This window comes from Hyperolius riggenbachi, chromosome 9, assembly GCF_040937935.1.
Source record: "Hyperolius riggenbachi isolate aHypRig1 chromosome 9, aHypRig1.pri, whole genome shotgun sequence".
NCBI lineage: Eukaryota > Metazoa > Chordata > Amphibia > Anura > Hyperoliidae > Hyperolius > Hyperolius riggenbachi.
In genome coordinates this window covers 100,105,421-100,118,523 of record NC_090654.1, presented here as the reverse complement: position 1 = coordinate 100,118,523, position 13,103 = coordinate 100,105,421, and the positions used below count along the sequence as shown (strand labels likewise).

The 13,103-nt window shown below is 44.8% G+C and overlaps 1 protein-coding gene across 2 annotated transcripts in view; it reads left to right on the top strand.

Annotated features, from left to right (window-relative positions):
• Positions 1-13,103, top strand: part of ARNT (aryl hydrocarbon receptor nuclear translocator) — a 100,123-nt gene that overhangs the window by 58,366 nt on the left and 28,654 nt on the right. For both annotated transcript variants that reach the window (XM_068253265.1, XM_068253264.1), the window contains exons 8-9: positions 10,411-10,476; positions 10,811-10,896. In XM_068253265.1, the coding sequence (XP_068109366.1) occupies positions 10,411-10,476; positions 10,811-10,896 (152 nt within the window). The remainder of the gene's footprint in view (positions 1-10,410; positions 10,477-10,810; positions 10,897-13,103) is intronic.

Genomic DNA, 13,103 nt, shown 5'->3' with positions numbered 1-13,103 from the left:
CAGTGAGGCGCTCAGGATTGACGACATATGATGCACGGCGCCCAATTCACACATCTGCTGATGAAGTCTGGTACTTCAGACAAATGCTTTCGCACATTTTCCATATAAAGTCAGAATGTGTTCCTGGCCTGTCACTGCGTTGCTTATACAAAATGAACGCATTCCACAGAGATTGTTCCAGCAGATGAAGGAAAAAAACATTTTTAATTTTTTTTTTGTTGTTTGCGGACTGCGGGGTAGTACGTCATCGCCTGGTCAGCTCGGTCCACCCCACCTATTGTATGGTTGTAGTCCAGGATGACTTGCGGCTTGTCCAGAACTTTCCCTCCTCGCGTTGTGGTGGCGGCAGATGATGCATCATGGACAGTGCTGAGCGCACACACGTCCTTCTTGTCACACCAGCGGAGTGCCAACATTTTTCCTTTCTGCCAAGCCACAATGTCCCCAAATTTTAGCTTTTGCTTGGCGGAGGTAGTTGGCATTTCTCGCCGGTTAGGACGAACGGTGCCGTAGGCATCAGTTTTGTTCTGGATGAGTATTTCAAAAACTTCAGGTGAACTGTAAAAATTATCTGTGATCACACAGTACCCCTTATTCAACAAGGGCTCCACCAAAGACCGCACGGATGAAGTTGCCAATAACAGCATCACTGAAGAACAGCTGGAGGTAGGCCAGGGGGCAGTGATTACATTCAACCTTCAGGCCGCGCTCCCCAGTAAAAGGGAAACTGTGGTGAGTGGTGTTGACTGGGCACTAAACACGTGCGTCACTAACCTCCTCTGTGTCGCTGGTGATGGAGTCGCTGTCAGAATCAGACGACAGGTTGCCAGGCGCATCACTGTCACTGGAGTCCTCCAGCGACTGCAAATCCGGATCGCTGTCCTCGAACTGCATCAGCGCTTCCGCTGTGAGACGCTTCGAAGATGACGCCATAGCAGGTGACAGGAAAAGAGCGTAGTCAAAATCCAGGCAGAGGTCGGTACACAGAAATCCAAAATGAGGCAGAATCAGAAGGCAAAAAGGGTAGTCAAAAATCCAGGCAGAGGTCGGTACACAAATCCAAAAATCAGTAGGAAGATCAGAGATCACAGCACAAATCACAGCACAGCTCACAACCAAATAACAGTGTATTGGATACACATGTATTTGATTCTTGTGTATCCAATACAATGCACTTTGCAGCCAATGAAATACATTTTTAAAATGTCCCATCACGTCACGCCGCCCTGCGTCAGCCCCACCGCCGCTCTGATTGGCCGCCGGGTCCCCAAGAGAATAACGGGGATATGGAGGTCCCGGCGGCCAGACAAACACCGCTGCTGCTGGGGGAGAGAGGCCGATCGCGCAGGGACTCCTGCAACAAAGGTATATATGCCGCCACCGCTGCTGCTGCTCCGATCACATGGCCGCAGGGTCCCCACAAGATTACCGGGGATATGGGGATCCCGGCGGCCGCACAATTGTGCCAAACTTTGGGCAACAGATGCAGTAGTCCCGCTGAGCAGTGCCGATCGGCGCGCGTGACTCCAGCACGCAGGCGCAGCAGTTTTTTCACTGCCTCGACCTGAGCTCGGGCTTACCTATAATAGCTGATTTTTCCTACCCCGAGCTCAGGTCGGGGTTACCGCCAGGGGGGTTAACAGGGCTGGTGGTACAGTTAAGGCAATGAGGGCAATCGCCCCAGGGTCTGTAGGCCCCCCCCCCCCAGCGTCCCCTATTGCGCCTTTAAAAATTAAATGCGTCCGATCGCTGCAACTGGGTACTGTGGCGTGTATGTGACTGCACTGAACGGTGGTGGTAAAAGGGAGGTGACAGCAGCAGGCAGGAGAGGGGGGCAAAGGTAGGTGCCAACCATTGCTCTCTCTCCAGCCAATTAGAGAGAGGCAGCTGAGTCGAGCCTGCCCCCTTAACTCCGTCATCCATGTTAGCAGCATCAGGGGCCAGAGATAGCATTGTTCCAGCATCGGTTCCTCCTTATTCTCCCCAAAAGTCCAGGCACACTGCACTGCAAAAGGGGACTGGGGAATAAGATGCACAGTGACGGGCTAGTCACTACTGAGCAGCAGCCAGCGAAGTCACACAATGCCAGACAGTGTCATTTTATGTTGTACTAGTGACCGTAGCCCGTTTAAAAAACGGGCTAGGTCTGTCACCACTCCGTCACGCCCGCCGCACACGCGCACACAGGCCCTACTAGCCCCATCCTCCCTCAACTCTCCTCAGTGTCTCTGCAGAGACACAGAGATATTATATAAAGAGATGAACTGTGCAGGAGCCTCAGGGAGCAGACGAAAGGGACCATCGGGAAGGGGGTGCCAGCCGGGTCTGGGGCCCTGGGGACTGACTTTGCTTGGGGGGGGGGGGGGGTAGTGGGCCCCGGTGTTACTTTTGCCCTGGGCCCCCAGTACTGCTTAAACTGGCTCTGATCATTATGCATGCTGGCTGATCCTGATGATATGTCACATTATTCTCTGTAGCGTATCCTGCGTATGCGATTTCCTCATCACATTATGCTGGTGACGGATGTTCATTAAATCCCTGTTTTCACCACATTTCTCTCTCTCAGCATGATGCAAAATTAGTGTTGCAATCTAAACCAGTTCTTGCAAATCTCATACGTCAGAATTGAGAAATATGTAGCATAATAGTTTAACCCATTGACTGCCAGCTCATTTTTTTTTAAAAGCTACATATCCGTTCCAGCTATATTACAATTGTTTGGTATGTGTAGATTTGGGCAAGACATTTGATCAAGTCCTCATTAGTCAGTAGGGATGGTCAATGAGGTGGAAATAAAATTGATGAAAGGGAGAGCTGGCAGGCACTCGGTAAATGCTGTGTATTGCAGTCAAGTTAAGAAGCATCCAGGAAACTATGTGCTCAAGACTCGAAAGACAAAGTCTATTAGCGAAAATGAAGAGAAGCGGAAAGAGTCTGACACTATAGTTGACAGCGTAAAAAGCAGTGTAGAATTGTGTCCATAAACAACATGTTGCTGACAACTGACATTAGTGAAAAAATGAAGACAAAGATATCTTGTTGGTGCTTAAAAGCTGTACCTGGATGGTGGGAGGTGGCAGGTGTGGGCGCCAATATGGTGCACGGCCTTACGACCGTTTCGCAGGGCAAAAACGCCTGGCTTCTTCTGAGGTTAGTGCACAAAGTGACTGGAACAGGAGCGGCGTTAAGTGCGCTTCGTATGCGCACTTCCGTTCCGCTGTAGGGATCCACCCACTCCACCATGATAGGATTAAGCTACACTGCATTGGGGAGACAAGGGGTGGGCGTGGCTAGCTCCGAGGACAGCGGGCGCGCGTCATTCATGACGCGCGGCTCAGCTATCCGAGGCCATGCCTCCCTTCTCCGTACAGCTAAGGGTTAGGTAGACGCTGTGCGTACGCAAGCGTCATGTTGCCACGACAAGCGGGACCTCAGAAGAAGCCAGGCGTTTTTGCCCTGCGAAACGGTCGTAAGGCCGTGCACCATATTGGCGCCCACACCTGCCACCTCCCACCATCCAGGTACAGCTTTTAAGCACCAACAAGATATCTTTGTCTTCATTTTTTCACTAATGTCAGTTGTCAGCAACATGTTGTTTATGGACACAATTCTACACTGCTTTTTACGCTGTCAATAAACTATAGTGCCAGACTCTTTCCGCTCATCTTCATTTTCGCTAATGGAAATTAAATTGAGAGGATTGAGAATTAGGCTAATTATTATGAAAATCTAAAATGTGAATGGACTAATCAAATCTTGCAGTGAAAGCATTTGATTGGTCCGTTTTTAAGCGGCATACATTTACAGTAGCATTTACATAATTCTGCATCAACTTAAAATGATTTTCATATTTCAAGTCAAGTTGGCACAGAGCCAAGACTTTGTACTAAATGCCTTTAGACATCTGTGGCAAAGGAATATAGGGACACAAAAATGCCTATAGACGTTTGTGGCAGGCGGAAGTAATTTTGTACTAAAATGCTTTTAAATGTCCCTGGCGGATGGATGCATAAACACAAAAAATGCCTGTTGGTGTCTGCGGCAGTCTAAAGGTGGCCATTTTCGATACAATCCTGTGGCCAATCGATCATTTAATTTGCCTCAGAAATGATTGGCCAAGCCTATTAACCACCTTAGCGGTATGGACAAGCTCAGCTCCTTCATTACCGCCGTGGTGGATTGCTCAGACCCTGGTGGGTCTTTTTTGTCAATTTTTTTTAAAACACGCAGCTAGCACTTTGCTAGCTGCGTGTTTCACAAGAACGCCGCCGCTACGCGCCGCAAAAGAGGGTCCCCCCCAGACCCATTGCGCAGCCTGGCCAATCACAGCTGCGCTAAGGGGTGGATCGGGACTCCCCATGACGTCGATGACGTCATTCCGATCGTCACCATGGCGACGAGTGAAGTACTAACAGGAAATCCCATTCAGAGTGGGATTTCCTGTTGGGTATGATAGCCGGCGAGGGGTGGGAGGGATGCCGCAGGGAGGGGGGAATTGTAGCTAGGCTAGCTACATGATAAAAAAAAAGTAACAAAAAAAACACCCGTGGCCGAGCACCGCAAAACAATCAAAAGCCAGGGTGGTTAATGGCTGAATTCCTGCTAACCAATCACATCAGTTTAACCAGTTCGGGACTGGCTGTGGTTAAAACTATGCTGCGCTCTTTGCTGCCTTCTGATGGGAATACATGGCTCGATTTTGCCACTCTATTCTCCCGCTCGATTGTTTCGGCGCTCGTTTCGTCAATTCTCTTATCTTCCGCTCGTTTTTCTTATCCTTTTACATTCACTTCAATCCGGAATCGAGCAGCAAAACGATCGGGCCGGAGATCGAACAATTAAAATTATCTATCGAGCCATCTTAATGGCTTAAAATAGAGATTGCACCATAAGCCTGATGTGGCTTATTTTTAACACTGCTCAATCCCGTGCACAGGACGCGACCGCATTCCCCCACCGGCACAGAACTCTGCTGTCTAAACACAGATGATTTCCATACCTTGGTCAGGAGCCGCTTTCGTTGGCTCCTGATCACTGTGGGACAATCACAGTGATCAGGAAGTGAAAAAGTAAAGGGCTTTGGTCTTTAACCACTTTGGTAATTGAGATGGATTATCTATGTCCTGCAGGACTTCAGTTCCTGCCCAGGGACGTAGATAACAGTCTATGGAATCCGACGGCCGCCGCTCATTCCCACGCATTGTAACTACCAAAGTAACACGTCCACGCATTACTTACTTTCTGCGTACTGATGGTACACTAACCGGAAATAATGCGCGAGGACATCTTGTGGCCAAATAGTAAAATTACACCTACATACATTTTTATTTTATTTTTTTTTAATAAAAAAAACCCACACTGACGTTTAAAATAAAACTGCTTACCTCCCACACTAACCCATAATTACCCAAATCAAATTTTTGCATTAAAAAAGACTGACAAAAAATACATAAATAGTTACCTTAGGGACTGCACGTTAATATGTATGTCGAGGGAATATTACTGTTAATTTTGAAAATATGTAAATGTGATGGACGCAAAACAGAATAAATGTAAACCTTTATTTCCAAATAAAATATTGGCGCCCTACCTTGTTTAAATGTTGCAATAACCGGGTCACTGGGTCAATTGAGCAAATAAAATGTGTGTGTTTTAATTACGGTAGCGTGTATTATTTTAAAATTATATTGGTAGAAAACTGAGAAATAATGAATTTTTTTCATTTTTTTTTCTTATTTCCCATTAAAATGCATTTAGAATAAAATAATTCTTAGCAAAATGTACCATCCAAAAAAGCCTAATTGGTGGTGCAATAAATAAGATATAGATAGTTTCATTGTGATAAGTAGTAATAAAGTTAGGGCTGGAACCCACTAGAGAGTTTTAGGGAGCGCTTTCAATCACTAGCGATTTCCCTAAACGTTCTACCAATGTAAATGGATGGGACAGATTCCACTACAGCAATTGCAATTAGGCAAATCGCAATCGCAGGACCTGCAGCATTTTGGGAGCGTTTCCATTCTAATAAATTGTTTAGGAGCAGGGTGATCGCTCCCAAAATCGCTTGCAAAATGCTCTCACAAATCGCTAGCGATTGCAATAGCGCTTTGCACTTTCTAGTGGGTTCCAGGCCTTATAGGCGAATGAATGGAAGGCACGCTGACAGGTGAAAATTGCTCTGGTACAGAAGGGGAAAAACCCCTTTGTAGTGAAGTGGTTAAAGGGGCCAGAACCTATGGTCCAAAATAAGTTATTAGAATTGATCAGTTTTTTTGGGGAATTATTGATTGGCCACGGGATTGTATTGTTAATGGCCACCTTAAAGTGAACCTCCGGACTAAAAATCGACTCAGCAGCACTGAAAAGGCCCGGTGTTTCTTTAACAGTTTTACAGCATCAGAACTTTGTTTCTCTTATACAAGCCTCATTTTTAGCTGCTCAAAAGAAAACTGCCTGGGCTTTTTTCCCCTGATGCTGTGCAAAGCCTGATGGGATTTCTGATGATGTTGTTCTCATTCTGCTGTTTTGGTGCAATTTTTTTTTTTTTACATTTTGAATTTGACATTTGAAGCCTAGCGTGTGCAGCTGGGAGGGGTAATCGGGACACAGGACAGTTGGAACTGTGTCTCCTGCTCCTAGTCACCTCCTTTCAACCAAAAAGATGGCTGCCCCCATGACAAAGATGGCAGCCCCCACGAATCACAAACATTTGCCTGTTTTTTTTAAAACATGGTGGGTAAGAGATTATATTACCTAGCTATTCTAATTAACATAACTAATGTAACTTGATGACAGTATGTTTGTTTAGGATGAAGTTCCCCTTTAAAGGGACGCTGAGCAGTAAAAATAAACAAAATCTGTACTTACCTGGGGCTTTCTCTAGCCCACCTTAGGTCAGGAGGTCCCCCGGCGTCCTCCTGGCTCCTCTCCCGGTCCATCTGCAGAATACACCACCGGCGACACCCGGGCCGAGTGTCGGGCTGACACTTCCTTATCGGTGGCGCTACGCGTCATCATGACAGCCGGTGGTGTATTCTACAGCGGGACCGGGAGAGGAGCCAGGAGGACGCCGGGGTTCCTCCTGACCTACGGTGGGCTGGAGAAAGCCCCAGGTAAGTTCAGGTTTTGTTTTTTTACTGCTCAGGATCCCTCTAAAGGGAATATCCAGGGACATTAAAAAGACACTTACTTACCTGGGGCTTCCTCCAGCCCCTTGCAGCCGACATGTCCATTGCAGCAGCTCTGCTCCCAGCCACCGCCCCAGGGACATCGCAAGGTCGTCCTCGCCTGCGCGAGCTCCGCTGTCAGTCACTCACACGTGGTGTGGAGTGTACTGCGCAGCTCACTGGATTATTCCCTTTAAGGATTGATTCCTCTTTTTTTTTTTTTTTCTCCACTAAAGAATAAGTGAGAGAGATGCATCTGCAGTGCTGTCTTCCCTGTGATCACTATGAATCCCTGTGTTCATATTGTTGATTGGATCCGGAACCAATGCATTTTTCTCTTTTTATTGTATCAGTACTCACCAGAACATGGCTAAAAACCCCACACTGGCACTATTCAGATATATCCAGGCAGCTACAGGTCACTTATTGCCTCTCCCTTTTGAAATGATTGGTACTTATCCGTTAGCCGGGCGCATCCGGCAGGTGGCGCTGTTGTAGCGAATTTGGATGCGCTGTTGTATCTAATTTGTATCTAATTCCATTCATAGTTACTGAACGTAGTACTGTGTGAATGGAAGCGCCGCAGGTGGCGCTAATTACATTGTTGATACGCACGATACAGTGTGTTAATGGCAAGGAATATACATTGTATTTGAAGTGGCCGGAATGAAAATGAAGGCGGCGGCAATGTAACACATGAAGCCGCCGCCGCCTTCGTCTGTTCTCCCCCTTTGCCCTCTCGCTTGTATACAATGCTGCCAGCCTGCGGGGACATGCGTGTCCCCCCAGAGTCGTTCGTCGCGGCAGGGAAGCCTGCTTGTTTCCTTGCGACGAACGACTGTGGGGGGACACGCGTGTCCCCCCCAGCTGGCAGTGTTGTATAGAAGCGAGAGGGCAGAAAAAATAACAGTTGCAGGAGTGTTATTTATATAAATCACCACACGCTGTCCTGTCACCGTTATTAAAACACGCCCCCACACAGTGTACTGTACATAAATCACCACACGCTGTCCTGTCACCGTTATTAAAACACGCCCCCACACAGTGTACTGTACATAAATCACCACACGCTGTCCTGTCAATCAGTGACCACCAGCTGTCCTGTCAAGTAGTGAAGAAACGGTGTTCTGTACATGACAGTTTACTGTAAATAAGTGAGATGCTGAAATTGTGGGATTTACCACGCACTGAGGAAGAAGCAGTGCATTTTTTTCAAATAAAAGGTCTATTGCCAACAAACATGACATGCGACAGGAATCACCTCATGAAGCTGTCATTTTGTGATGGAGTTCGTTGGCGTTGCAATCGTGCTACATGTCGCACGAAAAAAAGTGTTCGTACTGGAACGTGGTTTGAATTGTCACGACTACCTTTTTTAACGGCGGTACGATTCATTTATGGCTGGAGTGAAGAGATGACGTCACACAAATGGTGTGAAAAACAACTTGATCTCAATCACAACACTATTGTCGATTGGAATAATTACTTACGAGAGGTTTGTGTGGAAATGTTACTACGCCGCAATGTGAAAAAGATCGGTGGCCCTGACAAAATCGTCGAGATTGATGAAAGCTTATTTACTAAGCGCAAGAGCAATACTGGACGAGTTCTTCCACCGCAGTGGATATTTGGTGGCCTTTGCCGTGAAACAAATGAATGTTTTTTAGTCCAAGTGCCGAACCGTTCACTGCCCGTTCTCTTAGACGAAATCATCAATCATATTGAGCAGGGGTCTACTATCTATTCAGATTCTTGGAGGGGCTATTGCACAACTGCACTTGAAGAAAGTGGTTTGCACCACTTTCAAGTGAACCATAGGTACAATTTTGTGGATCCTGAGAGTGGTGTAAACACCCAGAAAATAGAACGCCTTTGGGGCAGTGCCAAATGGCGAAACAAAAAACATCGTGGAACAGCGCGACAACACTTGGAATCTTACCTGGCAGAATTTATGTGGAGAAGAGGAGTGGACGATGCATTTGAACAAATACTGCATGACATCAGCGTTTCGTGGCGAAAGCCATAGTAATCTTTTACAGTGACTGTCTCTTTAAATTGCCTATTACTTACGTCCCATGAACCCTGAGTACAGCATTGCAACGTGCCTATTACATTAAATCACATTACTTACAATGACACAAATGTGTTGAGTTTTCTTTTTTTTTTTTATTTTCATTTTTTTTTTTTCTCAACCTACAACTGTTATTTTTTCTGCCCTCTCGCTTCTATACAACACTGCCAGCTGGGGGGGACACGCGTGTCCCCCCACAGTCGTTCGTCGCAAGGAAACAAGCAGGCTTCCCTGCCGCGACGAACGACTCTGGGGGGACACGCATGTCCCCGCAGGCTGGCAGCATTGTATACAAGCGAGAGGGCAAAGGGGGAGAACAGACGAAGGCGGCGGCGGCTTCATGTGTTACATTGCCGCCGCCTTCATTTTCATTCCGGCCACTTCAAATACAATGTATATTCCTTGCCATTAACACACTGTATCGTGCGTATCAACAATGTAATTAGCGCCACCTGCGGCGCTTCCATTCACACAGTACTACGTTCAGTAACTATGAATGGAATTAGATACAAATTAGATACAACAGCGCATCCAAATTCGCTACAACAGCGCCACCTGCCGGATGCGCCCGGCTAACGGATAAGTACCAAATGATTTTATACAGGCCCAAATGACTTCCGGTTACTGGTGAATCTTGTTCAAAGTGCCACATTCTGCTTACTCTGTCTTCTGCCATTATTCTGAATATGTGTGTGGTGCTTAGACTCAAAACAGGAAAAACCAGCCAATAAACGGCAGCATTAAAATCCGGAAAAGGAATATTCAAGTCAGCCAGGCTCACAAAACATCTCTTGTGATTATTACTACTCACACGTGACCTGCAGAATTTTTTACACGCTGCCAATCCATTACCCCTTTACACAATGTTGTCTATGCAAGGACAGCTCACAAATCATGTATCCCGTGGATAACCGCTAAAACCTTCCAAATGCAGGTCTCTACCAGTGACTGGTTCAGAACTAAAGATTCTAGGCTAAACAGGTGACTGGTTATTGTAGTATTACTTTTGGGCCAAAGTTCAGGGGAAATCCTGGAAATCCAGGTCAATTTATTTATGTTTTACCTTTAAAGGTGTACACATTGTTGCAGCACATGGTAAGCATAGCAATAGGTTTATATGTGGGATAATGATGGAAAGGAATCCTTAATGAAACAATGTGTTACCTTCTTCAGGTGTGGAAACACTCCAGTGGACCACGCCTCTATGAACAGGCTGAGTTTCATGAGGAACAGATGCAGGTAATCATTTGCTGTGGCTATTTCTGCTTATCATGTATCTCATGGCTCAGCCAGTCTGTCTGTGGTTAAAGGCCTAGTTCACGGTCCTCAGTTGTGTTGCAGAATAATTCTCATTGAACTCCTTCAGTTCTATGGGCCTCTTCACTGTATTGCATTGTAATTGGTCGCGTTATAACTCGCTGCCTGCAGGCTTTGTATTAGTCTATGTCCAGTCTCCATTGCATTTCACATGCATTATAAGCGTACGTTATGCAACTGACCACTGTGAATCCAGCCTAAGCCATGTATCATTATCTTATACCTTTGAATTAATTTTGTATGCTTTATATTCCAGAAATGGTCTGGGTCCATCCAAGGATGGGGAGCCTCAGTTTGTGGTGGTTCACTGCACAGGGTATATTAAAGCATGGCCACCTGCAGGTAAATATTCATATTTGGAGGAGTCCAATTTCTTACATGCCCCTTCCCTAATGATATTCCTCTGTATTTGATGTATATACTAATTAAATGGGTTATTAGGGGTTACATACATCCTGAAATGACATGTAACATGATGAGATGAACATGCATGTATGTATGTATGTATGTATGTATGTATGTACCGTTCCAATGGAACATAGAACTGGCCTGTGTTCCTTTTTTGTTTTTTAAGATCTATTGACCTAGAGATTTGATTACCCCAAAATGTCTAATCGAACTTTTGGTTGATTTTGATCAAAAATGTGTCAAAAGTATTGATCAGACAGGAGGGAAGATCTAGGTCCATTGGGGCGGGCAGGAGTGACAGTAGTTGGACAACCCATTCCCTGGCGGAATAAAATGAAAATCGTGTGTGTGTGTGTGTGATAGGAATCTATTCCATTTAGAGATGAATCAATCAGTTTGCCACATTGGGTGGCAATCTGTAAGTGTATGGCCAGCTTTTCTTTGCAGTTGAACTGTGTATCTCCACTGATAAGTACTACAGGTCATAAAATTCTTTGTCTAGCTGTGAAAAACAAGCGGGAAATGGGTACCAAGTTCAATAGTTCAGGATTTGTCTGTATGGGAGCTAAATAAACCATTCACCTGTCAGTCAAAACTTTCACCTTTTTAAAGCAAAATAAAGGTGGATTTTCAGGAAATTTAGGGTTTGGACTTTATATACAACTAAGCCTAATGCCTGTTTAAAAACGGGCTCTAGTCATCGCCACGCGCGCCCGCACACCCGGCTGGCCCCCTGGAACGTCCTGCTCCTGTCCCAGGCTGTCCATACTGCGCACATGCGCACTAAAAAAAAAAAACCACACAACACTGATGACGCAGGGTTCGTCATCAGTGTTGTGTGTTTTTTTTTTTTTAGTGCGCATGTTTAATATATATATATATATATATATATATATATATATATATGTATAATTATATAATTGTTTTTCTCACCAGTTTATATTTCCTTCAGGTTTGCTTTGCGATAATTGTGTACACACAGCATCAATCCTACAGAATTTGCCTGTGCCGATTTTCTTTTCTTCTTTTAGAGCCTTTTTCTGCTACCCTGCGATTTGTGATTTGATTCTAATCGCAAAACGCAAGCTATATTACAGTAAACTAATGGAAACTGCAGCAGCAATTTCCATTAGTGCGATCCGATTGCGATGCGATTTTGGTCCAAACGCAATCGTCATCCTGTCGCGTTTTGGATGCAATTGAGCTATACTATACTGAGTATATTAGCTCTATCGCAATCGCATGATGGAAATTGAAACACGATCGCATTTCATAGTGGAAAAGAGCCCTTACAATGTAAGGGTCAATAACCCAGTGCCATAAATCAGTTACTCAGGGCTGTCTGCTTATACCGCAGCAGAATCCCCATGTGCTGCTGCACTTGTGGTGTCATACAAAGCCAAGTATAGCTGATAACCAGTATGCAAGCAGCCTAGGAGCCAGGGCAATAAGAAATATGGAAACATTAACCACTTCACCACTGAGGGGTTTTACCCCCTGAGCACCAGAGCAATTTTCACCTTTCAGCGCTCCTTCCATTCATTCGTCTATAACTTTATCATTACTTATCGCAATGAAATGAACTATATCTTGTTTTTTCCGCCACCAATTAGGCTTTCTTTAGGTGGGACATTATGCCAAGAATTATTTTTTTCTAAATGTGTTTTAATGGGAAAATAGGAAAAATGTGGGGAAAAAAATAATTATTTTTCAGTTTTCGGCCATTATAGTTTTTAAATAATGCATGCTACTGTAATTAAAACCCATGAAATTTATTTGCCCTTTTGTCCCGGTTATAAAACCATTTAAATTATGTCCCTATCACAATGTTTGGCGCCAATATTTTATTTGGAAATAAAGGTGCATTTTTTTCAGTTTTGCGTCCATCCCTAATTGCAAGCCCATAGTTTATAAAGTAACAGTGTTATACCCTCTTGACATAAATATTTAAAAAGTTCAGTCCCTAAGGTAACTATTTATGTATTTTTTTTAATTGTAAATTTTTTAATTTTTTTTAATTACAAAAAAAAAAAAATGGGGAGTGTGGGAGGTAATGAGTTAATTTTTTGTGTAAAAATCATTTATTTGTATGTGAAAAATGTGTAGGGTGTAGTTTACTATTTGGCCACAAGATGGCCACA